The following is a 26,054-nucleotide window of genomic DNA, read 5'->3' as shown; positions in this document are numbered from 1 at the left end:
GCAACCAGAAAATGAAAATCTAGACGTACTCGGGATAAAACATGGCCGTTAAAAGTCGAGCAGTCATTCTTGTGAAGCGTGTGCACTTCGAACTCAGAGGCGCCATCCGTAAAATGACAAACGATACTCATAATTCGGTTTAGCTGGGCGAAAAACGGCATCGGTGTAATGGAGCCGGAAATGGGGCTTCGTAGTGGCGATTTAAAATCACGTTGTGGACGCATCGCGGCGGGAGTGGTCGTACTGTGATGACGGGCTACGCAGTGAGATGGTCAACGATAGCCGGATTGTCAAGCGAAGCTAACTCAAAGGTACAAGGCACTCGGTCATTCGAAACGCCTACAGCGAAGATGCGCCGAATGCGTGTATGCACTTCGTTTTTCGGATTTGCTAAGACTAAAAATCGTGCGTTTGAAAAAGTCGTCTTTATTGGATTTCAAACTACATTTAAACGAATGATGAGGAAGCTTCATCGTTCTAAGGTCTGGTATACCTTCGGTGGAATGAATGAGAGAGAAAGACAGGGATCGAACGCACACCTCTTGGATTATCGGTCAAGCGCGCAAACTATTACGCCACACTGACATGGCTTACCGACGACTTGCCAAGGCACCCATCAACATTGCTTGACGACATTCAACGAACAGGGCACGAGCTTACTCTCCTCCCATTCCCTTACATGTGTTTCCTATTACGCGCGCATACATACAAACTGGCAGAGCCGTATACAGTCAAACTCCTTTATAGCGAACACCTTTTTAACGAAAATACCACTACAGCAAATTTTTTTGCGGTCCCGCTGGAGCCCTATAGGTCCAATAATAGACATCCTTTTTAACGAAAATACCTTTACTGTGAATTTGTTTTGCTGTCCCCTGGGTTTCGTTGTAAAGGACTGTATTAAAAGGGAGTCTGGCCATTAATGGGTCATGCCTATACCTGAACCTCCATCCACTTTTTCACTTTTCTGACCAATCATGTCTTAAAATATGGGGCACTGTCATTCAACCTATCATCACTATTTGTCCCCCTATCCACCATGGGCAGCGCCATTTTGGGTGGCTAGTGGATTGGATGGGATTGAAATTCATACCTCTCACGATCTGCAAAACTAGTGGACATTTGGTGCAAATTTGGTGAAAGCCACCTATCGCAAGGCACGTCGGGAATTGTCGTCTGCTTCCATCGTTGTACCGCTGTCGGCAGAACCACCTGCTGGTACATATCCTGTCGCCTGTACGATTTTTTAACTTATCTGCATGAACAGTTGGCATAAAAAAGGCAATAATGTTTATATGCATAATATTCAGTAATTAAATTCAAAATTGCACAGCACAGTGGCGTTATGATTTCGTTGTGATCGCCGTGTTCACTATGCATAACACCGACGACAAAACGTATTATTTTCGGTTAGATATCGATAGTGGAGCATCAGTTGAAACTGATTTTCGAGAAACGTTTATGAGGATGTACATCTGCAGCGTAAAATCAGAGTAGTCTGTGAAACATTTTTGTCACGAAATTACCGCTTCACCGTGTTTGTTTTCGTCGCCATTTTTTGGTGACAGTAAGGTGTCATGGCGACCCCCGTGGTAAAAACCAAACCGAACCAATTAGAGGCAAGGAACTGTCATTGACAGGTCGCGCCTCTTTCTGCGACTCCTCCCAATGGCCAGACTCCCTTTTAATATACGACTCTGACAAAGCGGGACGAGGCAGTGTCATCTGGTGAACATGGTGAGAACTGTTAAGTTTACGAAAAATTATCTTAAAAAATCTTCTCCTCTACCGAATAGCGACGAAATGCAACAAAGCAGCTTTCCAGCGCAAACGAGTTTGTTGTGCAACTGTTATTAGCGAAAACAAAAGTTTTGTTTTAAAGATATAAAAATGGAGAAGCAGCGTTAGCAACCACGGTATTAAAAGAGAAGGCCGCCCAAAGCCACGAGTGCCATTAATAATTATGTCGTTCCGCGTCCTGACTTGATTGATTGATTGATTTGTTTTTGCCTTTTACTTGCCTGCGGCTATAGGTCATAGCTTTCTGAGCAGGTCTTCCCTTCTCAGTCTTCTGACTTGTTGGAAACAGGGGGTGTACACTTTTTTTTTTTTACGTTTAATGCAAAATGCAATATGTCTCAAAAAGGCGTACGCCTTCCATTTACAACAAATCAGGAGAGAGAACGCTGTTACTTCTTTTTGCCTGTCATCTGGTTATGACCGTTCTGCTATCAAGTTCTGCACCCGATGTGCGCTCTTTCACTCAACATAGCGTTATTATGCTTCCCATCGCTAAACGTGATAGTGGTTATAGGACGATCGCTTTCCACGCCGAGACTGGGAGGTGACACGGGTTCGAATCCTGCCACTGACTGGGCTATCTGAGGTTTTCCCTCGGTTTTCCGAAGACTTTCCAGACGAATGTCGGCACAGTTTCCCCTGAAGTCGGCCCAGGACGTATACTAACCCCCATGTCCCCCACTCCTTCCCTGCTGTCCTCTGTCCATCTGTCCACGTATGTACGCCGCTCATAGCTACAGTTGCTTCGCGGCGCTAACACTAAAAGAAAACGTGATCATCACAGCCTTCTTGTCCAGTCGAACGGCTGCTTCATCTTTCCATAAGTTCCAGCTGTTTCAAAAAACACCAGCACGGCGCAACAGAAACAACGTGACGCATTCGATGCAGCGGCCCCGTGGCGCGCCCCTATCTTCCACGTGGGCCGTGATACCAACCCGAAATCCTTTTCTTCCCCCCGCAAGACAACGACGACAAATGTGCTTTCTACAACTTCCCTCCCTTCATCCTTGCCGCATATCAAGTCGCGCCTGAGCGGGCCAGATATGGAGGAAAAATAAGAAGAAAAAAAAAACGAAGCACAAAAGAATCGCATGGAGCAGCTTTTCTTGCGTAGGCAACCATGAAGAAACGCGGCTATCCCATCATGCACCTGCTGACCGTCGGGCCCCATTCCGGCCCGTCCAGCAGGGCCTCGGTCCGTATAAATATAGAATGCTCGGCCGGGCCCCCACGAGCCTTGCCACCCTCCAGCCGGAAAAGCGACATCCCTCCCCGTCCGCTGGAAGACAGTATAGCTTCCTTTCTAATGATTTACTCGGGCGGATTTTTGCCAAGGGGCGAAGAAGGGATTGTGGTGGACGCGGGAATAAATAAGAGGGGAACAATGTGGAGGGGGGATTTTGGGGATCGCTTTGCTGCGAGCGCGGGAAATGGGGATTTATGCCTGCATCGGCGCCCGCTTACTCTTTCTCTTCCTTTTTACCTTTTTTGTTCCCCATTTTTGTTTTTGTCTTTGGAGGATTTTCGGCTTGTGCTCGTCCGTGTGCAGTTGCTCGTCTTCCGTTTTCTTGTCCTGTTTTTTTTTTTATCTTTGCGTCTTAGCGCGCGACGCAACGCGTGGGTTTCGAGTTTTGCGGACTTAGACATCGACAAGCTCGGTCAAATTACTGGATATTGCTCATGACTGAAATCTGCAGGATCGTTTCGCGTCTCAGGGCACTGCTTCATAATTAAGAACATGTATACTAGGTGTATTTTCGTACGGATGACATTTTTCTAACGAGCGCTCCTATAAAGCATCGACGTCAATTTGTCGCCAATACCAACGGCGTGGCCGTGTCTTCGCTGGGTGTTAGGCAAAGGTTACGCTAAACACTGAGAGGTTGTGGGTTGAAATCCTTGCACAGGCTTGTACTTGTACCGCCTGGTGGATTCCATGGGTGTTGGTGAGGCGTCCGTCTTGTGTTTGTTTTAATCGTTCGTTCAGCCCCTGCAATTTGCACTGTCCTTCCTCCATCTGTCAACGTGTGAACATTGCTCAAATAGCTGCAGCTGCTTCTCAGTGGTGACAGAGATTAAGCATGATATAGTCACCAAGTGAAGCCGCAGACGTGGTGCTTTTATTGTCCTTCCTAAGCTCTTTTACCTTCGTGAGCACAGCCACACACAGTAGAACACGCTTGCACGAAAGTGGCAGTGTTCCATTTCGTTTATCCCGACAGCCGTGTCCGTCCGTAACAGCTGCGGAGGGAGAAGAAGAAAGGAGGTACAGTGCTGAACAAAAGTTTACGGAACCACACTCCGGCGCATTCCTTCGTCAGAGTGACACGCTTGCAGCGAATGGGACTCTACGAACTTACAGACCCAGTAACCCGTCACCTGTTAACCCAGGTGACGGGTAACCCAGTAACCCAGTCACCTGTTTGCAAGTACGTACGGTACCATTCGCTGGTACCGGTACGGTACGGTACTGGTACGGTACCATAGCCTGGAACTCTGAAGAAGGAATGCGCCGGAGCGTGTTCCGTAAACTTTTGTCCAGCACTGTACAGTAACACTTGAACGATTGCAGGATCAGGGTCGGAACACAGCAGCTATAGAGCTACAGCGTTTAAACGGGTTTGGCAGAAGTTTCAAAGATACAGCCAACATTTTTTTTAAATGTTCAATTGATTAATGCCTCCGTTTTATTCCGACTCACTAGCTGTATCTTCACTAGCTACCGAACTTGGTTAGCGTTGCAGCAGCGGTAAAGAATGTAACGTGAGGTAACGCTCAACGTGAAAACAACATTACGACGTTGACTGCCGACACCTCCGCATCAGCATTAATCTTCCCTTCATCCTCGCGCCACCATTATATGCACGCTTATATACCTTATCCGAGTTGCCCTGCTGCGGATTCAGCGCTGAACACGGGCGAAGGATGGAATCTTGCGGCGCGGCTATATACGACCGTCTTCGTGTCGCGCCGTTTCCCTGGCTTTTCGTCGTACCTCCCCCCCCCCCCCCCACGTCTTCCCTTCCCCCCACTCCCCTTCGTACGACGCGCATCATCTCCAACATTTCCATTTCGGAAACCTTCCTCCCCCCCCTCTCTCCCTCTTTCCGCTCGTTCCGCATGTAGCGCCGTGTTCATTGGCGTGTAAAATTAACTTGTCAAAAATATAAATTACGTAAAGCTCCCGACTCGCTTAGTCTTTTTACTCTACTTTCGGCGGCGTTTCTTCATTTTCGGCAGCGGCTGCTGGCTGGGCTGTTTCCCTCATTTGTCTCTCCTCCTTCTTTTATTTGGATTCATCCTCGATTCGAAAGAAACTTTTCCTTTTTTTTTTTTTAGAAAGGAAAAGACACCCAGCCAGCCGGAGTGCCATCGATAACAAACATTTCCTCCCCCCCCCTCCTTCTCCTCTTCGGTATAACACTGACATCCGGGCATCAGTCCTACCTTTTCTATCTTCGCTGTGTATATCCCGTATTAAAGTGGAAGAGGAAAAAGAAAGAAGATACGTTGTGTATATATATATATATACACCCTCTTCTTTCCCCCACCAGGTTTTCATTAGCCCTTTCACTCCCGCATTTCTCATTGCTATAAGTACGTCACCTCACATTTTCCCTCTCGCCTCTATTTATTTGTTTACGTTTTGTGCTTCTCGTTGCGCTGTCGTGTACGTCGGACGTGCGTTCCTTCTTTGCGCTTCAAAAGGGATGTCCGTTGGAAAAGCCATCTTTCTTAGCAACTTTTTTTTTTTTGTTTGAGAAAATATTTTCTCGCGTTAAGATTTCACGTCAACGAATTTTAGGCTTGCGTCATCTGGTGTTGGAGGAGGATGTTGTCGTTGTTGTTGTTGTTGCAGAAACAATGAGAAGGAGACGCTTCTCAGGAAGGGGTTTTTTTGGGGAAAAAAAGGAACAGGGTGGGATAACAAAACGTGATAATATTGGGACGCTCACGTGAGACAAAAGAGTTGTCTCGGTGTGAGGCTTTCCTGAGCTTGAGGCGACGTGCGTGTTTGGAGGCGTACCAGACGCTTAACTCTCTTTCTTCCGTTTTTTGCATTTTTGTTTCACTTTTGCTGTCAGCTCTTTTGTTTCAAGTTTCAGGTTCCATTAGCAAGCTAAGTCCCACGTAGCGCTCTCTTATATATATATATATATGTATATATCGTTGTCGTTCACATCTTCGTCGTCCTACACCGTGATCAATGAATCGTCATCTAAAAACGTTGATTTATGCCATAGATAAAACGACACAAAAATTTTCCCTTTTTTTTGTCAATATCAACACCAAAAATATTACAGTGTATGAAAAATAGGAGTAATTCATAGTGCTTTCGGGGACTAGATGTATTGTCGCAAGCATTTGTAGTTCTGCGGAGTCAGGGCATTTTCAGTGTCAGGGTACTAAAATGGGTAGTAATGTCGGGAATTGGAGGTTGGGATTACTCCCTAATTTCCCCCTCTTAGAACGTTTCTCTTTTGTTTTTCCTCTTTCTTCTTGGTGACGAACTTCCATAATTGGGGAAAAATTAGGCTCCACAGCCAATAGCATACACGAACACCCGCCTCTGAATGAAGGTTCTCGAGTAAACAAACGAGAAAAATCCGTATGGCAGCAATGACTTGATGTGTCCGCTACTGTTCCATAAAAAATATTTCATGTGTACCTGTGTATTGCAGCTCAGCACCGAATGGTAGCAAGGATTCGAAAGTGGGCATAAATAGGACTCCTATTTTACCCGTTGTTGTAAGAACAAAAAATAAATAACAACTTTCGCGGAATAATCGAAAACTCTGATATTAGTTGATCTGAGTCGCCTTCTTGGCCAGCCCTTACTTTTCTTTTCTTTTTTTTTTACCAAAAGCACCACCATGCGAATATTTTCGTAGTAAACCACCACAATGAGACAAGTGGAACACGGGCATTTAATGTAGTTAGTCAAGACGTGAAGACATCCGTAAAAGTCACTGTAAGGTTGCCAAAACGAATACCAATTGTTCTTGATAAACCAGTACAAATGAGCTGCTTATTAGAAGGTTCATTTGCAACAAAATGCCGGGCGATACATCGGACGTTTGGCAAGATGCTTTGCGGGCCACATTTCTATCCAATATCGTATGCGTTTCAGATAATGAGCTCCTGCAGAAGGTGATTGTGCAATGTCTCCGGCACGTCGCTCTCTTCTCAATGAAATCGTCCAAGCTGTTAGTGTGCTGAAGTAGTGGAATTCTGCTGGATTCCAGCCATGCAGACAGTATAAGTGTCGCAGTCGAAGTTGCGAAATCGAATAGGAATTTAGAAGGTCGTCGAAACTCATCTTTCCCACGCAGTACATGAACTAAACGCGGTTTATTTAAGTACTTGAAAGCGAGTGCTCAAATAACTGAGATTGTACCCACTAGACCTGGGCACCTGCACTCAAATGAGTTTTAATGTGTTAGCATTAGGAGTGACAAAATGGAAAAAGCTGTATGAATGTGTGTGTGTGTGTGTGTGTGTCTGTCTGTCTGTCTGTGTATGAGATGGTGAAGCCACACCGAGGCAGAGGTATAAGTGGACATGTAAAGGGGATATGGTAAATGTAAATGGAGGTAAATGATTTGAAATTGAAGTAAGGTAGTTGAAGGTAACTAGAGTATAGGTAACTAGTAGTAGAAGGTAACTAGGTGCAAGAATATAAGGTAACAGTAATTAAAGGTGATTAGTGGTAATTAAAGCAAGAAAGTTGAGTTTACAGGTAATGAATGTAAGACACATGTAAGTTCGAGAAATATTAAATGAAATTAAAGATTACAGAGGGTAACCGGAGGTGATTAAATGCAATTTAATGTAATTAACGTCAATTAAAGGGAAATTGAGAGTAATTAAGGCAAGTAAATGTAGTTAAAGGGAATTAGATGAAACTCAGGTTACGTACCTCAGGTAGCCTGCGGCTGCCTTCGGTAATGAAAGGGTGATTGAAAGTAATTGAGGCTAATTTAAGTTAATTAAATGGACGTACATATAGTAATTGGAAGTGTCGAACCGGAAGTCAAGTATAGACGGGAAGTGGACCACCGGAAGTTGGGTTTAGATCGGAAGTCGATACCCAGAAGTCAAGTATGGACCGAAAAAGGCGCTTAATGCTAACGCATTTCTCTCGCATTTACCGCTAAATCGCCACTGAATTTTGTACAAGGGGGAAAAAAATTAGCAGGAGCCCTTTGGCTGCACGTATAGCATATGTTTGTAAGTCAAACGTCGCCATGCCAGTACTGGACAGCTGTTTCGGCCTTCTTGGGCCTCATCAGCAGTACGCAGGCAGGCAACGTTTGAGCGGATGGCGTCAGAAGGTCACGTTCGTTTATTAGTCTAACCGTTTACGAAATTATTTGTGAGCCTGTGCCGGGTCTTCCTTCCGAACTCGAGCCTGATTTTTGTTTCAATAGCGATTAAATTTACTGATTTATATTGGCATGGTTTATATCACTACATTCTGGCACTACCGGACGTCCCAATACATAATAAATTCTTAATTTAATTCATTAAATTTTTACCCTAATTAAGATAAGATTATAAAATCAGGCCACCTTTCAAGCTCTTTTTAACTTTTTCGTTGTTGAACGGAAAAACGACGAGACATCTATGAGTATTTTCACTATATTATATACTTGCGAGGACAGAAAAGAAAAACCCCTCTCAAACACACACACACACACATGTCCATATATATATATATACACATATATATATACACATATATATCGTTCTGCCAACACAATATCATGTTCCACTCCCCGATGCGCATTGGCCACTGCTGTTTTCAACAAGAACGCTGCGGTGTAGACGACATGACCCAGCGGCGACCATCTGACACAGCCAGCAGCAGCACTTCGGCACTTTGTTAATAACGGCGAACAACGGCACAAAATTGCCAACCTTCCATCAAACGGGGGAGAGAAAGACGTCATCGCTCAAGAAACTTGCTGCCGTCTGATTGGACGAGAGAACTATAAAAACAGCCGACTTGGACCAAAAGTTGCGGGAGGGATTATATATCATAATCGCATGCCTCCTTATAGCCTGTCTTGTAGTTTTTTAGCTTTGTTTTCTGTTTTTGTTTCTCTCTTTCTCTCTCTAAACTATTGGATAGATCATGAGAAAAGAAAGAAGGAGCATTAATTACAAAAATGGACGGGGAGCAACTTGTTTTTTTGTCTTTTCGTGCGTCCGTCACTGCCGAACAGCTTCCGAACTTTCCCGATGAAGAACGGCTGTAAATCTGTTACGTCAGAAACCCCTTCATTGATCTCGCTGCTGTTTTTCTCGCCCGCCTACATTTATTGTATTGCAACTTTGAGAACGGGGCTGCCACCGCGTTTGCAGAGAAAGAGTGTCGGACAGTGGTACGTGATGTGGTCTTCGTATTGAAAAACGAACTGCTCATTGCACCCCTCAAGATGCTGCAATGTTTCTTCCTCCTATTTCTCGACAGCGACGATATGTTGGGGGAGGAAGAAAAGGGGAGAGAACGTCCCCCTCTCTCCCTCTCTCTCTCTCTTTCGAGCCCTGCGCGTGCCGTATTCGTCACATCAATTGTTTCTCATCCACTGGGCTTGCGACGTGTCTTGACACGAGAAGATGAAAGTCGACTTCTGTTCACGGCGATGTTTTGTGATTTTCCTTTGCATTGCCTTCCCCACTTTCTTTTTTTTTTCTTCTTCTTCTTTTCTGATTTGTGTAACTCCTGCTGCAAGTTCTGAACGCAGACACAGACACCCTTTCTTTTTCAGTCATCTTGTTTCTTGTCTCGCGATAATGCAGGCGCAGCCCCGGCAGATACTTTGCGAAAGAGTTGAACGTCTCTGAAATGAGAGATGACAGTGAGAGAGCGCGCACGCCGGGCTTTTCGCCGCTTTTTAGCGGCGCGCGCGCGCGCGCTTTGGCTGCGTTTAGGCGTCGCGCGTAGCATGGCCTGCGATCTTCAAATGAGATCATTACGGCGTACGCGCTATTGCCGCGCGGAGACGTCGTTATTGATTAATAGTAGGGGTGCCTGGTGCAGCAGGAAATGTGAAGTATGCGCGACTCTTTCTTTCTTTCTTTTTTTTTTTAAAGTTTTGAACGGCAGACAATTGCAGGAAGTGAGGAACCAGTAATTGACGTAATACGATGACACTTTTGGCTTTTCTTCCATTAGCTTGAGTGAGCGGTTGCAAAATTGTTTGAATGCATGACACTTTAGTGTTGTCGGGGACCATACGTGACGCATATTCCAGAGGCCGAATCAACAGTTGGTACGAACGAACACAGTGTTTAAACCTCACCCACGTGGCAACGTCCAAGCAGTGTCCAAACGGTCAAGGGTGCCAAGGCAGCGAGTGCAGGTGGCAGGGGTCGGACCCACATCTCTGTGATTGTCAGTACAGATCTGCTACCCGAGTGCACGCAACAACGACTTAATTTATTCGAGCAACTTGCCACCGACTCGGCAGGCAGACCGCTCACTGTCAACGTCCCTCCGCTCGTCGACTGCACGTCTGCTACCGTGTACACTACGGCGGCATCACGCGCCGCCATACCAATGGATCGTTCAACAAGACACGAACAGACGAACAACCCGAGGCAGGCGGCAGTTTGGTTCAAGTGAAGGGCTCTTCAGATCGTGGAACATCAGACTGAATTGTTTCACATTTCGATGTCTCTCTCCTCCTCTTTTATGTCATATGACACTGTCGAGTCTATGCACTGGAGGCGCAGAAAGTCTGAAAACTATACCACACACATTTAAAACAGAACTTTCTCCTATATATAGAAGGCAGAACTTCACTGCTAAGACGCCCCTATCCAACCCCGTAGTTCCCTCGACTAATTTGTTGGAAATGGGAGGCGTACGCCATTTTGTGACATTTACGCAGTTATGATAAATGTGACAAAAAGGCTTCAAAATGTCAAGTCAGGAGTGGTAACAGTATCATTCAGTGCAATGTTTGGCTCTAAGCATATCGTTTGGTGAACAGGAAGTATGAAAAATGCGCAAGATCTCGTGACGTCTTCATCCACAGGTCAGCAACTCGGCGACCTTGCTTAGATTTTTTTTTAAATATCTATTTTGTCTTTACTGCCCGAAAACAACTTACATCCCGAGTCGCTCATCATGATGCTTGCAAGACGACCTCTCTCTTTAATCTGGGGCCTGACTGACACTTCCGCCTACCTGCCTCCTTCCCACTACCTGGCCCTCATAAAACGATGCCTTCAGTTGAGAGGGGAGGGACGGGCAGTTTCTTCTGGCGCTGCATCAGCATCGGCGGCGGCATCCGCCTTTACGAGCTCTTCTTCTCTGAATCTCCGCTGAGCAAGCACAGGAACCTCTCCTGGGTGCCACCATCGCCTAATAAACAAAGCTGCCGGTGACGTTTACGGCATCGCCGCCATTGTGTCCCGCCTGCTGGTCAATAGGTGGCGCGCACAAAGGAGTCGAGGCTTTTCTTTCCTTTTGCTTCGCGATTAGCCAGTCGGGGCTTTGATGCGCCGCCTGGTAGAGAGATGCGCCATTTATAGCGTATCGAGGGACTGAATCGTCTTCTCGAAGTGTCAGCCATTGGCAGTCCTCAAAAAAAAGATTCCATGCAATGAAGGAGCGTTTTGTTACCATTTGCTTTTATGTTGATTCCAGGACTTGCCGGGATCAATCACGTCGACTACGGAACCTGTTAAGGGGGGAGTCGACTGAGGTATCTTTCACGTAGTTACAATGTCGGTGAAAAAATGAAACATATATGCATGCGCTGTGTGCATCGTGCGAAAATGTTTATGCATCTTCCAGCGGTGTGTACTTTCCTAACAACGGCAGCGGTCTAGATTTGGTGCATGCGATTGCTTCGGACACCAAAGCCTTGTTCCCCTTCAATTCAAGCGTAGCGTTCTAAAACAATACGCACACAGCCACTCTGCTTTTCATGAGTACTGCTGTCCGTAACAATGACTCTGATAGAATCCGACCAGGTGAGGTAACGATGTCGTTGAGGATGATTGTAGTGGGACTGGATGTTGACGTTGAAGCGCGCGCTCCGTGCTTCAGCTGCAGCTTGATTCCAGAGCGCAGTCCGTATCCAGCTACATGCTACAATAAAGATGAGTTTGAGTTTGATTATAGAAAAAAAAACCCGGATGGCTACAATAAAGATGTTTGCCTTGGGTACTACCGTTCTTGGTTAACTGCTACAATGATGGCTGGCCAGGCCAGGTACGCGTTGTGGAAGTTACGTTTGTTTTAAGAATGTAGCCCATATCCAGATACAGTGATAACCAAGTTATTCGCTGCACAGCAGAAAAAAGAAAGTCGAAAGGACTCTATTCTACCATGTTCCTCAGGCAGGAACATCCAACAAAAACATGTCCCCCTTCTTCCCTTTCTATATTACGCGCAGATGACGAGGGCTACACCCTTATTGGCGCTCCCACGTGACCGAGGAATTTCTTCCTCCTGATATATCAGCGATATAAAACAAAACGCTCGTATACATACCCTCTGTTGCTCGCGGCAAGGGAAGCGGACAAGAATGCGTGGGATTCTGCCCGAGCTGTGTGACGTCCTTCCATCAGGGCTGACTGACCTCCCTACGGCGTTGCTCGCGAGACAGGCTGAGAATTCCGCCGCGGATACTTTTGTGAGAGCGCGTTTTGACCGCGTTTTATTAGAAATTCTTCTCCCTGGCCGCAGTGCTCCGTGCTCTGATGTGGCGAGCCCATCTTCCTCTTTTTACTTATGGTGCCGTGGAAGCCCGGAATGCCGCGTTCTTTTTGTCTCAGCCTCTCTCTATAGTCTCGTAGAGGGCTGTGCGGCCGGTCTGCTCCTTCATCTTCTAGGTAGTTTCTAAGCTGTTCCCACTTTCTTTGTCCCCTGGGTCTTGTCCACCGTGGCTCGAGACCATGCCTTTCATTCCAGGGAGGTTTGCCTCGTTTTCTGAAGAAGTGAATTTTGTTTTTCGGGTGTTGCCCTGGGGGGAATGTGCAGTTTATGAGACCTGGCGAAAAATGCGGCATATCGGATCGTATCCAATGAAATAAACTTCAGTATACTGCTTAGCCTTATAACAACAACGACAACAAAAAATAAATGATGATGACATGGGGTGTTTCTAGGGTGTGAAATGCGATATCCTACCCCTACCCATGTGGTTAGATAAGTGATAAGCGAAGTTCTTCGCAGAACGGTTGGAGTGACACCAGTCTGCTGTGCAGCGCAAAAAGAAAACGAAATCCCAGATAATGGCAGAAAATACGTCGAGTGACTAAAGTGCAAGGAACAAACCGGTACTGAGAAAAGTCCACAAATAACCCCTGACAGTGTTGCACAGGGTTATGACAAGGGCTGATAGAATTGCGTCCGCAGGTTGAATGGAATCTTCCTGATTCCCACTAAGCAATCCGAAGTACCATTTGTACCATTTCTACATCTAATCTAAGGTTCGTACGCCTGCGTCCTGCTACGATACCACGTTTTCTTACCAGGGTTTCCCAGACGCCGTTGGCTTGTTAGTCGTTCTATGCAGTTCATGTTTCTCACACATAAGAGTGCTAAAGTGCAAATTTTGAAAGTTTACTCGAAGAGGGACGACTGAGACTATACTCTCATGGCTTTATAGTAAATTTCGAGCTGCTCTCTGGCTCTATAGTCTTTTCCTCGCTTCCTCTTCCCAGCATTTTTCATGGTGATAGTCACGTTATAGTTTGATCCTTATCACGTATTTCGTTTGACACGCAATCTGTCAACTTGCCATTAACCATGAATACTGACAACGTCACTGCTGAGAAAACATATAACACTTCATTGAGCACGGTGAACGGCAGGGGACTATACATATAAGGAACTTGTTGGACGAAGACAAATCTGTTGGGTGTCATCTGTACTGCAAGATTGTAAAGAAAGGAGTCGGAAGTCGGTAGAGCAGTTCGAACAAGTCGGTGGCCGAGCTTTTTCAAGCGAGCGCACGTTGCCTCAACTTCGTCATCATTATACAATGTCTCCATTTTGTCTTACTGTTCAACACCACAAAACGACAAAACTGAGAGGGAAATCTTAGTACACATACTAAGTGGAAAAGGAGTAATTTTAGCCCTGTGAGGGACTAAAGGCATGGATGCCTTGCAAATTTTGGGGATGCGAGGGAGTACATTTCAGGATCGGGGAACTAAAACGTGGAGTAGTTGCAATACAGGGGTCGAGAAGCTGTATTTCTCCCTAACTTAGTCCCTTTTTCTGTGGAGTGTAGGCTGAAGTCAACCTCTCGTCATACTAGATGATTAAACACGATATCGATCACTGCCTGTGACGGCGAAGTTCGTTGCATGATCAGTTCGTCTGGAACAACACGAATGATAGGAGCACACAGGCTTTCTTCGCCAGTTGTTATACCTCCACACTATTTCCTGCTTCTTAAAACAGAACTTCACCGCACAACACGCTGACACACTGGCAAAATAGAACTTCACCGCATAGCACGGGGTGCTCCAACTATTGCTACGAATATAGGGTTATCGCTTGTGATTCGAAGGGGAGAGAGAGAGGGAGGGAGGGGGAAGGGGGAGGACGTACGGCTTTTGTGGCAATTTGCATATATGGTAATTGTAACAAAAAGGCGTACCCCCGTCTCTCTCTCTCTCTTTTCGAAACAGAAGCTATAGCCCTATTTTAGTAGGGATGATTGCGGAAAGCGCGGGATGTACGCCTTCTTGTGACAACGAATATAACTGCATAAGTGTGTCACAAAAAGGCGTACTCGTTCCGTTTTGAACAAGTCAAGAGTATATAGGAACGATGTCATTCGGAATGATGGTAGGCTAGGAGAGAGAGAGAGAGAAATACATGATGACGATGATATGGGGATGGTAGGCTAGGAGCGTGCTATGCGGTGGAGTCATTTTCAGTGTGTATCTTGATCTCTTCAAAACCGGAGGCGTACACTCTTAAAAATGAACTTCACCGCATAGCGCGCTCCTACCCAACCATAACCTCGAATGATAACGTTATCTGCCCTGATTTGTTGAAAACGGGAGGCGTACGCCTTTTTTGTGACACTTATGCTGTTCATAATTGTCACAAAAAAGGCGTACGCCTCCCGTTTTCAACAAATCAGGGCAGATAACGATATCATTCGAGATGGTGGTGGGCTAGGAGCCTGCTATGCAATGAAATTCATTTTTAAGAGTGTACGCCTTGTTGTGACACTTATGTACACCAGTCAATTATCACAAGAAGGTGTAGGCCCCGCGGTTTCCACAAAATCAGGAGCGATAAAAGTATCATTCTGTACAATGGTTGGCCTCCAGCGTGTTATGTCTTGTAGTTACGTTTGAGGAACAAATGTCGGCGCAGTTCCCTGTGAAGTCGTCCCAGGACGCACGATCCCCCCTGCGATGTTCGCATGCGTACGCCTTTTTGAGACAATTAATATTTCTGCATAAGTGTCACAAGAAGTCGTACGCCTCCCGTTTTCAACGAAACAGGTGATAGAACGATGTCACTTGGGATGATGGTTGGCTAGAAGCGTGCAATGGTGGTGAAGTTCATTTTTACGAGTGCATCATTACAACCACCCACCCACCCACCTACCTCTGTTTTAAGAGTGTGCTCTCCTCAAAGATGCATTCCGCTAAACCAAGTCCGACCTCGTCCGACCCACATACTCGTATTTCTCCGCAGTATGGATTTTGCTGCTTTTGGATTCATTCAAATTTCAGGTAGACCCAGCCCACACAAACATTCCAAAAAATCCAGCACTCCTCCCGCATTGCCAGCCACCGCGCCAAAGTTCCAACGCAAGAAATATACCCTGAAAAGAACGTCGATGTTTACCCTATTGCAATTTATGGTTTCTAAAGAACCAACCGCACAATGTGTACCCTGCTGCATCGGCGTATGCGGTGCGCTATCGAAATGGATTCCTCGTAAAGATGTGGCTTCCCCCATCTCTGTATAAGACACGCTATAAATAGGAGGACTGGTATAGTACTTCCAACGGCAACAACCAGAGTAGATATTTATGTTTTTTTTTCTGCGTTTTTTATACTTCCACAGGGTTGTCCATTGTAAAATCGTAACCCTACGCGAGCCGCCTGCTACCCTTGTAAAGACGCAGTAACTGCGCTATAAAACATACTGGGTACCTTATAGTAGAGACGCCGTAAAAAAAAAGTAGGATTGGCCAGTCGCCGGACGGAGTGGTTGTAAAAGCCCTGACGACCCGCTAAAGCACTCGGTGCGCGCGCTGTTGGCTTTGCTTGCTGCTATACGGCGTGTTTCTCGTTAGGCCTATCACCGTGTAAAACTACCAGGGTGTTGTGTACACGCAGGACGAAGAGGGAAGTTTCCGGAAGGAAGTATTTTGTTCCGCAGAGTGCAGTAAAAATGAAAGTGTTTTGGGGAGTAGGGCGCCGTAAAGTAAGTGTCCAGGGTTGCACGTCCTCTTGGATCGTTAATCGTTGCTCGTTTGAGGTGAAGCTAGGAGCTGAAGCGGTGGTTAAGTTGGGGTGGGAGGGGGGGGGGGTAGTTGTTGTCAAACATTATGGGCGCAAAATACAACATTGTTAGTCGGTTTATGAAGGGATATGGCACCATTAGTTATGCTTGTGCGTTGTTTGTGAGGCGTGGCCAGCACTCTTGAAACAGTTCCACCATATACACTCTAAAAACTGACCTTCACCGTATAGCACGCTGTCTGCGCAACCCATTCCCACGAATGATAGGGTTATCGCTTCTGCTTGGTTCTCCCCGCATTACTTTTATATTCCGTCGAAACTAGCGACCATAACGATTCATATTAAGTGCGAACTTAAGTCCTTGAAAGCAGTAATGAACATGGGCATGCTGATCACGTTTAAAGGGAAATGATGTAATCTTCGTATATTGTCTTGTCGATTTAATGAGCGCTTAGGATAGCTACTCTGCCCTGCCCGACACAGTAAATTTCTGACACATTTCAGTATGTGATAGCCTAGCCACACGGCAAACTTAATGCATTACACGGAATGGCAGTAACTTCACCTCCTAAAGAACCATCATCTCGAAGGACGTCGTTCTCTCTCGTGATTTGTTGAAAACAGAAGGCGTACGCCTTTCTTTGTGACAATTACGTACGGCATAATTGTCACCAAAAAAGGCGTACGCCCCCTGTTTTCAACAGATCCGGGGAGAGAACGATGTCATTCGAGATTATGGTTGTGTAGGCGGTGAAGTTACTGTTCCTTCTTTTAAATAAACACCTCTTTTTATTCCATATACTCAACTACATGATGTAATAGCAGCGTTCTAAAACGTATTTGAAAGCACCCATCGTGAACAGTGCTTTAAATAGAATACCCCCACCCCTCCCCTTGGAATTGTGTTTTCTGTAGAATATGCCCTTTGAAGCGGGACTTTAAACCACCATTTAGTTGAGTGTTTCGCAAAAAGAAAATAAAACAAACTCTTCTGTGTAGTGTGAAGCTTACAGCACATAAGTCTGTGCCGTAGAACAAGACATTACTGTGCATCGTCTTCAGGAGGTTTCATGGCTGGCACGTACACTCTTAAAAATGAACTTCACCGCATAGCACGCTCCTAGCCAACCATCATCTCGAATGGTATCGTTCTCTCTTCTGATTTGCTGGACACTGGAGGCGTACGCCATTTTTGTGACAATTATGAACTGTATAAGTGTCACAAAAAAGGAATACGCCTTCTACTTTTAACAAATCAGGGGAAAGAACGAGATCATTCGAGATGACGGTTGGCTAGGAGCGTGCTATGCGGTGAAGTTCATCCATCTAATACTTTGCTCTTCCCGACGAACTCGTGCACCCTCACCGCATCCCCATCCTTCGTCCTCCTCTATCCTCCATCCGTCCGTCCTTTCTTTGTGTTTTGTGTTCTTCCTCTTTTCTTTTTTTGGCTATAGTCGTGACGACGCCCACTTCTGTGTGGCCAACAACGGCGAGCCTATCCTGCAATTACCCCCCCCCCCATTTTTAAGAGTGTAGTGTGCTCCCCCTCATGGTAGTACAGACGGCAACAGGTTCAAGAACAGAAAACCAGAACCGAGTGGATAGGCCTATATGAGCTCTCTTAGCGAATCTTGCTACCGCCAGGGAACCTGCAAAGTGACGAAGGACAAGCTGTTTTAGCCTCCGCGTTCGATTCTCCCAAAAAGCACTCAACATTTTCTTCATTGTTGATTCCTTGATTGTTTCAATACTGGGAGAAACACCATCCTCACCCTCCCCCCTCTTTTTTTTTTAGGAACGTCAAAATCATAGGACGACCGCCCGCCATTACAAATAAAACTATCTCCCCTTATATAATTCGCGATAACTGCGCGGAGGCAAAACTCTTCCAAAGTCGCGAGGCAGTATAAAACAAAAAAATATGCTTCATTTATGCGTTTGTACCTCCTCCAGCGTACGTGTTTAATTGTAACGCCGCACCACAAAAGAGCAGCGTCCTTCATTCATTACGAAATTACTGGCATCGGGAAACAAAGCCCCCCCCCCCCCACTCTCCTCTCCCCTTCCTTCCTTCCAGCGTCTAGGAAGACTCCCCTCAAGAAACGCGACTCGGATCCTCCAGGGAAAAGAGCCACTGAAGCGGAAAAAGAATAAGTGCTTAATGGGTTTGTAATGTAAACTTTCTTCCCGGGCTTGCCTTAATTACGGTCTGCGTGTGTTTGGCTGAGAGGTGCAGGCAACCCTGTTTTGGCTTCGGGGATTTTTGTCGCTTCGACGCCGCCCGGAACGAGTACCCTGTGCGCGGGGTATGGGAAAATGATGCCAGGCCTTTTCCTGCTAATTTCTAAGCAGTTCTTTTGTCTCTACGCGGTATAGGGCTGTGCCTCTCTTGAGGGAACCGTGTGCCTCATTTTAAGACGGTCGCCCGTTCTCTTGCACGGAAAAGTTTGCTGCTAATCGTTGTTTGGATCTCTCGTTTTTGTTGACGCTAAAGGCTGCATAGCAATACACAGCGTTGGACCGTGTGGCGTGTGATGTATAAAACGTGGACCTGGCGTTGATATCCGGTTTACACTGTCGCTTGTGAGAGGTGCTCGTTTAACTGCATAGCCTTGTACCACATGCTATGGATTCCACAGCAGAGGGAATTGTGGGGTACACTGTAAGAAACAAGTGAGTAATTTTAGTCCTTGTGGGGGCTAAATGCATGGCCACACCCATGAGCCCCTTTGGAGACGCACAAAAGTTTATGAGAAGTTGAGGGATTATTTGCACTGCTAGCAAATTTTGAGAGTCAGAGGACGAGAATGGGGAGTAATCGCTATTTAGGTGCACTAGTAGCTGTCATTCCTCTCAACTTTACTCCTATGTTTATTAGGGTGTAACACCCTAGTCAGACGGCAAACCTAAGGCCGTTAGCGGAACGGCCGTTACTTCACCTGTAGTCCAACAATCGTTTCGAATGACATCGTGCTCTGCCCTGATTTGTTGAAAACAGGAGGCGTACGGCTTTTTTGTGGGAATTATGAACCGCATAATTGTCACAAAAAAGGTGTCCGCCTCCCGTTTTCAACAAATCAGGGCAGAGCACGATGTCATTCGAAACGATTGTTGGACTACAGGTGAAGTAACGGCCGTTCCGCTAACGGCCTTAGGTTTGCCGTGTGACTATGGTATAAGTCAGTCAGAGCGTTTCTTTGTAACTATGGCCTCTGTTCAGCTTGGCTGGATGTACATGGCCCTTGTATACGTATTAACTGTGCCGCTGAAAATTCTGGTTCTCCGTCAGTTTATGTAATTCCCTCCCATGCGTTTTCCGGCTTCCTGTACAAACTTCTGCCTGGGTTAACGAAGTCATAACTACACGCTGCGTCCAATGAAGGGAAGAGAAAATAGTAGGATGCGCATTTTCCCTCCTCCTCAAGTTCGTGCTACATCTAGCCTGCTAATATCCCTATTTCTCGACAGCGAGAGTGATACTTCGTTTTCGCCTGAGATTTCTGCAAGACTTCCTGACCGGTATGTTCCTATTTCTCCTTCACCGGAAGCAGAGGGCGTTCTAAGAGCGTCCCGCCAACTTCCGGTGGCGCCCTTATCGTCCGGGCGAGCTTGCCGCTTCAATGGCGACCGACCCCGGTGCACAAAATGAGTTGTTCGGGTCCCTCGGGGCGTTAGGAACCTACCCCGTGCGGCTTATCTAGGTCGGGACACCGGCAGCGAGGCACACAAAGGGGGAAACCCAAGTGCCGCCATCTGCACTTTTGATAAGTCCTTTTAATGGCGGTCGGCGGCACGCGAGGGCGCCGCGAGATAGGTGCGCGGGCACGCGAGTTCCCGCTTTCTCTTCGGTCCCCATGAACTGTGTTCCTTTCTTCTGCCGGTGACATGGGCAGGATTTATACGGTTGGGCAAGGAAGGCGGAAGCCGAGGCGCGAGTCGTCGTTTCAATCTCGCAAAATTGGGCTGTTTGTTGAAGCCAAGTGGACGCCGGTGTCAGCGACGAAATTTACGTTGATATATATCAGCCCAGGAGGTGACAACGAGCCTCCCATAAAGAGTCTCTGAAAAGGAATGTTGCCAGATAACGGAACGGTAAAAAAAAAAAAAAAAATAAGGAGGGAGTGGATTTTGCTTTCTCCTCTCTCTCTCTTCCTGTGTGTGATTTGGTTCGTTGTTTGGCGACATGGTCCGCTGGGCAAACTACCGCTTGTGTTCTCAAGGCAATTTCCTAGAGGGAGTCGTATTAGGGAAGTGGACGTGGATGTAGCGCTGGATCTTTCTTGTACAGTTTTCCCTCCCAGACATGCTCGTAGGAAGCTCAGCGTGAGGGACGATGTGCAGAGTGGTTTCTGGCGAGGTGTGCTTTGCTTTCGTGCGCGAGGTTTGTAATGGAGTCCATCCAACCTGACTTTCACGAAGATGTATGCGTCTTTCCATCCATCATAGCACTGCAGTGTGCCCCAGTTAGGTGTCTTTGTCTCAGTACGCGAGAAGGAGGAGGAAGGGCATGTGTGAGGGGAAAGGGAAGCACTCGTTTGCTTGCAAGATGAGATCTCTGCTTGCGTCAGTTGCTTCTGTTTGAAGCGCGATCCTTGAGTTCGCTGGAACAAATGCATGATCTGGTTACTCTTCAATCCAATAATTTGTTTCAGTGCTGTACAGTTTATACGGCGCCCCTTCTTTCTTTTCTTTTCTTTCTTTCTTTCTTTCTTTCTTTTTCATGATAGTGGTGTTATTGCCTTGAGTTTTTAATGCGGACTTCGCCAATCACTTTGAGCATGGTTTGAAGAGGTGTACCGGCTATTTGAATTTATGACTGATAGATGGTGACTCTTGTATTTCTACCTGGAGAATGGGACAAGACGCACTGCTTGATGAGTCACGAAAAAATTACGATAAGCTGACAAAGGGGAGCGCACACCTTTTTATGTATGCACACCTTTCCTTCCAGTCGGAAGATAACACGATACGATTCTGAAGGTTGACCTAGAACGATTTATGCGACGAAGAGCGCTGCCTGTTAGTGCCTAAAAAATCCCCTCTCTATTTATCGCCAAAAAGATAACTGGACGTAATGTCCTCAGAATATCCACAGACTCCAAACACAAGATCCTACGAAATACCCCCAATATAACCTGACCTAACGTCCTATCCTAATTCCAAAGTAAAGTTCACGACGGCTACCAGTTTGCTCGCCAAACACTTTGGTGTTATACCCTGTTTTAGAATGACCGTTTCCTTTTGTGATATTTCCCCATTTCACACTCTTCCTGTTCTGCAGAGCGCAGGCACCCGTGGACTCTGATGGTTGGCTAGGAGCGTACTATGTGGTGAATTTCATTTTTAAGAGTGTACCATTTCATTTCATCCTCATTACTACCCGTGTGTAATGTCTCACATGCAATGGGGTAGGGTGCTGCCAACGCTACCAAGATGCAAAAGGCCTGCTCAATACCTCCTTTCACTTCTTTACCACGTGGACATGGTGGTGGTGGTGGAACTGCTTGCCGTAATCGGCCACATTTCGCAGGGCAACTTCACGAAAGAAGGAAGAAGGAAGTCACTAAAGGTTAGCCAGCGGTAGGACTCGAACCCACATCTTCTGGTTTACCGTGCTTGAGCTTAGCTCAATTGCTAAGAGCCCTGAACCGATAATCCAGAAGATCTGGGTTCGAGTCCTACAGCTGGCCAACCTTTTCAGTGACTTCCTTCTTTCATCTTTAATTTCTTAGGCACTTGACGCTGAATGAAGCCGCGTGATCCGCTTTGCGTACGCAATGTGTGTCTCATATTTTTTTATGTTATTTATGTATATACCTCAAATTACCCCAGTGGGGCATTACATGAGGGAGGGAGTTACAGAACTAGATAAACAACAAAGATAAACACGTACATATTTAAAGCTAGACACACACATAACAAGCACGATGGACACGTATATACTTACAGTGAGACATAATGGATACATGTAAAATAATGTGCATAAACAGTAACTTAAATCCGGAGAAAGTGCAAAAGTTCACGTTTGAAAACAGTTATCTCATGAGTGGTGACTAGCGACAATGGAAGACTGTTTCATTCGGTGGTGCATCGAAGAAAAAATGAGCGAGAAAAATGTGTGGTGTTACATGAGAAAGGTTCATCTTTAAAGGGGTGATCCAGTCGCGGGGATCTATATGCACAGCTGGCAACAAAAAATCGGGTCTCAATATTCTGCTATGAAAGAATTTATGATAGAGACAGAGCCTAATAAATTTCCTGCGTGTATCGAGCTGAGGAAGGTCAGTGGATTGTTTAATAGCTGTTACACTTGAAAGATTGTGATAAGCGTTAGTAATAAAACGAGCAGCCAGGCCATATCGTCAATTTTTCCTTGTCTCTCTGCAGCTCCCGCACAGCCTGCACGCCATGGCCTACAGCCCACCTCAGAGTTCGGAAAGCTCTACTCCGCTGAGCCCACTGTGAGCCCCGGCCAGCCAGCCAGCATCTGTGAGGTGACCGCCCAAGAACGTTGCCTCGAGAACCTCATATTCTCACGTTGTCCCGTCGCCTCGTTGTGTGCCATCCAAGCAAGGATCTTCCCTCGTCGCGAGAGGACGTCATCTTGGACAGACTGTGTGATGTGTGTGTGTTTAACACCTTGAGGACGACCCTACCGACTTTTCAGTGTTTTTTTTTTTTTTTCTGCGACGACTGTGAGAGACTGTGGCGAAATGCCCACGTCCATTAGGGTCGAGCTCGACCCAGCAATAGTCCGAATTGCGATCACTGTTTTAACGTTTCATACGCCATAATCACGATATTGCTCGTGTTGTTCTCTGCATTGTGTGCTGGGGAATGTCCAAGGGACTGTCCGACAGGTCCGGTCGGTAACCTCGCTGTAGGCGTTGTTTGCTCCGCCCGTGGGAACAAGAATTGAATGCCTCTTATTTTTATATATATTTGTTTAGTTTGATGCCACTCTGTTGCAATATTCACTTGGGAACCTCGTTCTCTGGACAACCTTTGCGGGCCTTAGCGTGAACCTTGAGCTCAAAGTGCCACTCAAGACGAAATATTGTGTTTTTAGGATTCGACCAAATGTATGTCATTATCATCTGCATCTCTCGTATTGTAGTCCTTCAAAATATGTTACGTGGAAGTAACGTAAAAGTAATTTCAAATTTCCAGAAGCGTGGCATTCTGCTTCCCGTCTAGTAACGTTGTCCTTCCGAAGCGCGGCTGCAGTACGCTACGACAGTTTGTCTGTGCGCAGTGGAGAGGGTAAAGCTTGAAGAACCACTTGACAAGCTCTCTATCCAGTCAAAAGGCAGCAATAAGGGGGCATTTGTAGACCAGCATGGATCCACGTGCGCGCGTCACCTTGAAATCTTACCCTGTTATTTGAAAGAGGGACCAATGAGGTCGCTCCGCTGGCAGTAGGGGAGAGAGGAAAATTGGGGAGCTGCGCAGATGGTTGACCCACTAGCATAGCGCATTAGTCGCCTTCCGTCGTGTGGCCAGAGTCACGGACCGCGAAGGTGACTGTGCCGTTGCTAAGAGGCGAACGCTCGCGCGCACTGTGACGTCATCTACTCTTGGAGAAACCGAAACTACGAATATTTGCCCATTCTTTGAAGAAATAATGAAAATGCGTAATGTCCACTGACGGTATTTGCGCTTTGCCGTACCGAATCTTGGAATAACGTTGCTTTATAAAACGAAATAAAATTGTGACTTTTGGAATGGAGTGGCACTTTAAGGAGGAAACTGTGCCACAAAGTGCATCCCTTTTATAGGGGAAGCGGTGTCAGTCTTTGCCCCTTTTTTATTCTCTCAAGGTGCAAGGAACGCCAGGTTACTAGAGAAGCAGAAAAGGAGGAGTCAGTCAAGCTGCCTTGCTTGCATGATTTTTTTTTCTTTCGACGATCGCTTACAAAAGGACTTTCAACGTAGTTAAAAATGAGGTTACCTAACATTTTAAACTTTTTAGACTCGGTGTTACGCGCATGTAAATGTAGTTTTATCGCCGTACTTCACGAGCAATGCGGATTTCGTGGCAACTTCGACACAGTGATGCTCCTTGCTTTCTGTTTTAATTTATAAAAAAAACCTATGAGTGCAATTTGGACCAAAATTGCGACGTATGAGTGCTGAGGGCTCAGGATATCGAATAGATAAATTTTGTGAGATTAAGATGCTACCGTTTTACGGTACATTTAAATTGAGCAGGCATTCACATTTCGTTGTTTTCCTGCCCCCTGTCCTTCCCGATGTCGAGAGCTTGTGCACTGGCTCGGATAAGTCCTTCGTGGAACTCTGAATGCATGACACCGTGAACGAACACCAGTTATTTCACTTGATGTACGTTTCCTCGGGCGGAGCAAGCGTATCCCGTGCAGCGCAAATAAATCCCCCGGAAGCACAACATCTTCCCCCAATACTGGTCCAATATTGGGCCAGTACAGCCGATGTCCAGCCAATATTGGGTCAAGATGTTGCGCTCCTTATGAAATGGTGCCGGATGCTGTTCACTCTAATTCTGCGTACTGAATCTCTACCTTGGTCATTGTTACGGAATGCACTTGCTGCCAATAAAAACTGATGGAGAGTACAAGGTTAAACATGGTCTCATGTCGTTTTGCCGTTTTTTATTCTCATTCAGAAGTTCGCGGTGAAAGGCAGGGTGGCAGTACACCCTATGAAAAGAAAAAAAATCATAGTATAGCTGTGCAACCTTTGGTACTCGCAGCTGAAATACAGCGACAGCTGTGGGCAAACTTTAACACCATTCCTTCGTTGTGTTTGAGAGTTCTCAACATATAATATGTTAATACTTCGAAATGATCTCTTATAAATGAATTACAACTCGCATCCTGTTCAGATCTTTACAATCATTTCTGAACGAGTTCGTATCCCAAGCACACAAGACAATTAAGAATCTTCACCAAGAACCTTGCTCGACGGAGCCATCCTGGCGAAAGGCCCGACGTCTTGTGCTTTCCACTCCTGCCACCTGCATCACCACACCTCACGTGATACCCTACCGTGATACCTTCGCAGCGCGCTACTTCCGTGACTCACCGCGCCGCGATATGTGGGACACACGGTGCACGCACGCTATAACCGCTCCGCATACATAGCTGTGGCTGTAAAAAGGAGTGAATATGGGAGTAACTACAGCTTCTCCTCTTCTGGATCGCAGTTACTCCCCGTTTTAGTGATATGACCGTGAAATTTTGTCCCATCAGCGGCATAGTCGAGCGGGTAAAAGCGTACGGTCGTTTGTGGTAGCCAAGGTCGTGCTTAAGACTGGGAGGTAGTGGGTTCGAACTCTACCACCATTTGTGCTATCTGAGGTGTCGCCCGAGTTTCCCGGCAGATCTTCCAGATGAATGGCGGCCACAGTTCCTCCTGAAGTGGGCCCGGGACGCATACTAACCCCCCTCTTCCCGCACTCCTTCCTGCTGTCCTCTCTCCATCTGTCCACATCTGTACGCCGCTCATAGTTGTTTCGCGGCGCAAACGCGGAATAAAAAAGACACTTCCGAGCACCGAAAATATAGTGCCTCAATTTCCATAAACTTGCATGCATTTAGTCGTGGAAGGGTTAATCGGTGTGGCAATTCATCTAGTCCCCAAAAGGATTAAAATCACTCCTTCCTTAGGGTGTAGCCCCAGCACGGTGAATCTGACGGCTGTTGTGTCACGTTGCCATGACGGCGCTCAAGGTGGTTCAAGTCCAGTGCCTGTGACACGGGTTCGAGTACCGGCAGCTATGAAAGATGCCCTATACAGAAAAGGTA

The 26,054-nt window shown here is 46.3% G+C and overlaps 1 protein-coding gene across 3 annotated transcripts in view; it reads left to right on the top strand.

Annotated features, from left to right (window-relative positions):
- The window catches only part of LOC135368291 (homeobox protein extradenticle-like), a 295,445-nt gene extending 270,573 nt beyond the window's left edge, over positions 1-24,872 (top strand). For all 3 annotated transcript variants that reach the window (XM_064601469.1, XM_064601471.1, XM_064601472.1), the window contains one exon: positions 22,657-24,872. In XM_064601469.1, coding sequence (XP_064457539.1) covers positions 22,657-22,734 — 78 coding nt within the window. In that variant the 3' untranslated portion in view covers positions 22,735-24,872. The remainder of the gene's footprint in view (positions 1-22,656) is intronic.
- Positions 24,873-26,054: the final 1,182 nt, after the last annotated feature.

Source organism: Ornithodoros turicata, chromosome 9, assembly GCF_037126465.1.
Source record: "Ornithodoros turicata isolate Travis chromosome 9, ASM3712646v1, whole genome shotgun sequence".
Classification (NCBI taxonomy): domain Eukaryota; kingdom Metazoa; phylum Arthropoda; class Arachnida; order Ixodida; family Argasidae; genus Ornithodoros; species Ornithodoros turicata.
The sequence above is the reverse complement of the archived record's forward strand: the minus strand, read 5'-3'. Positions and strand labels throughout refer to the sequence as shown.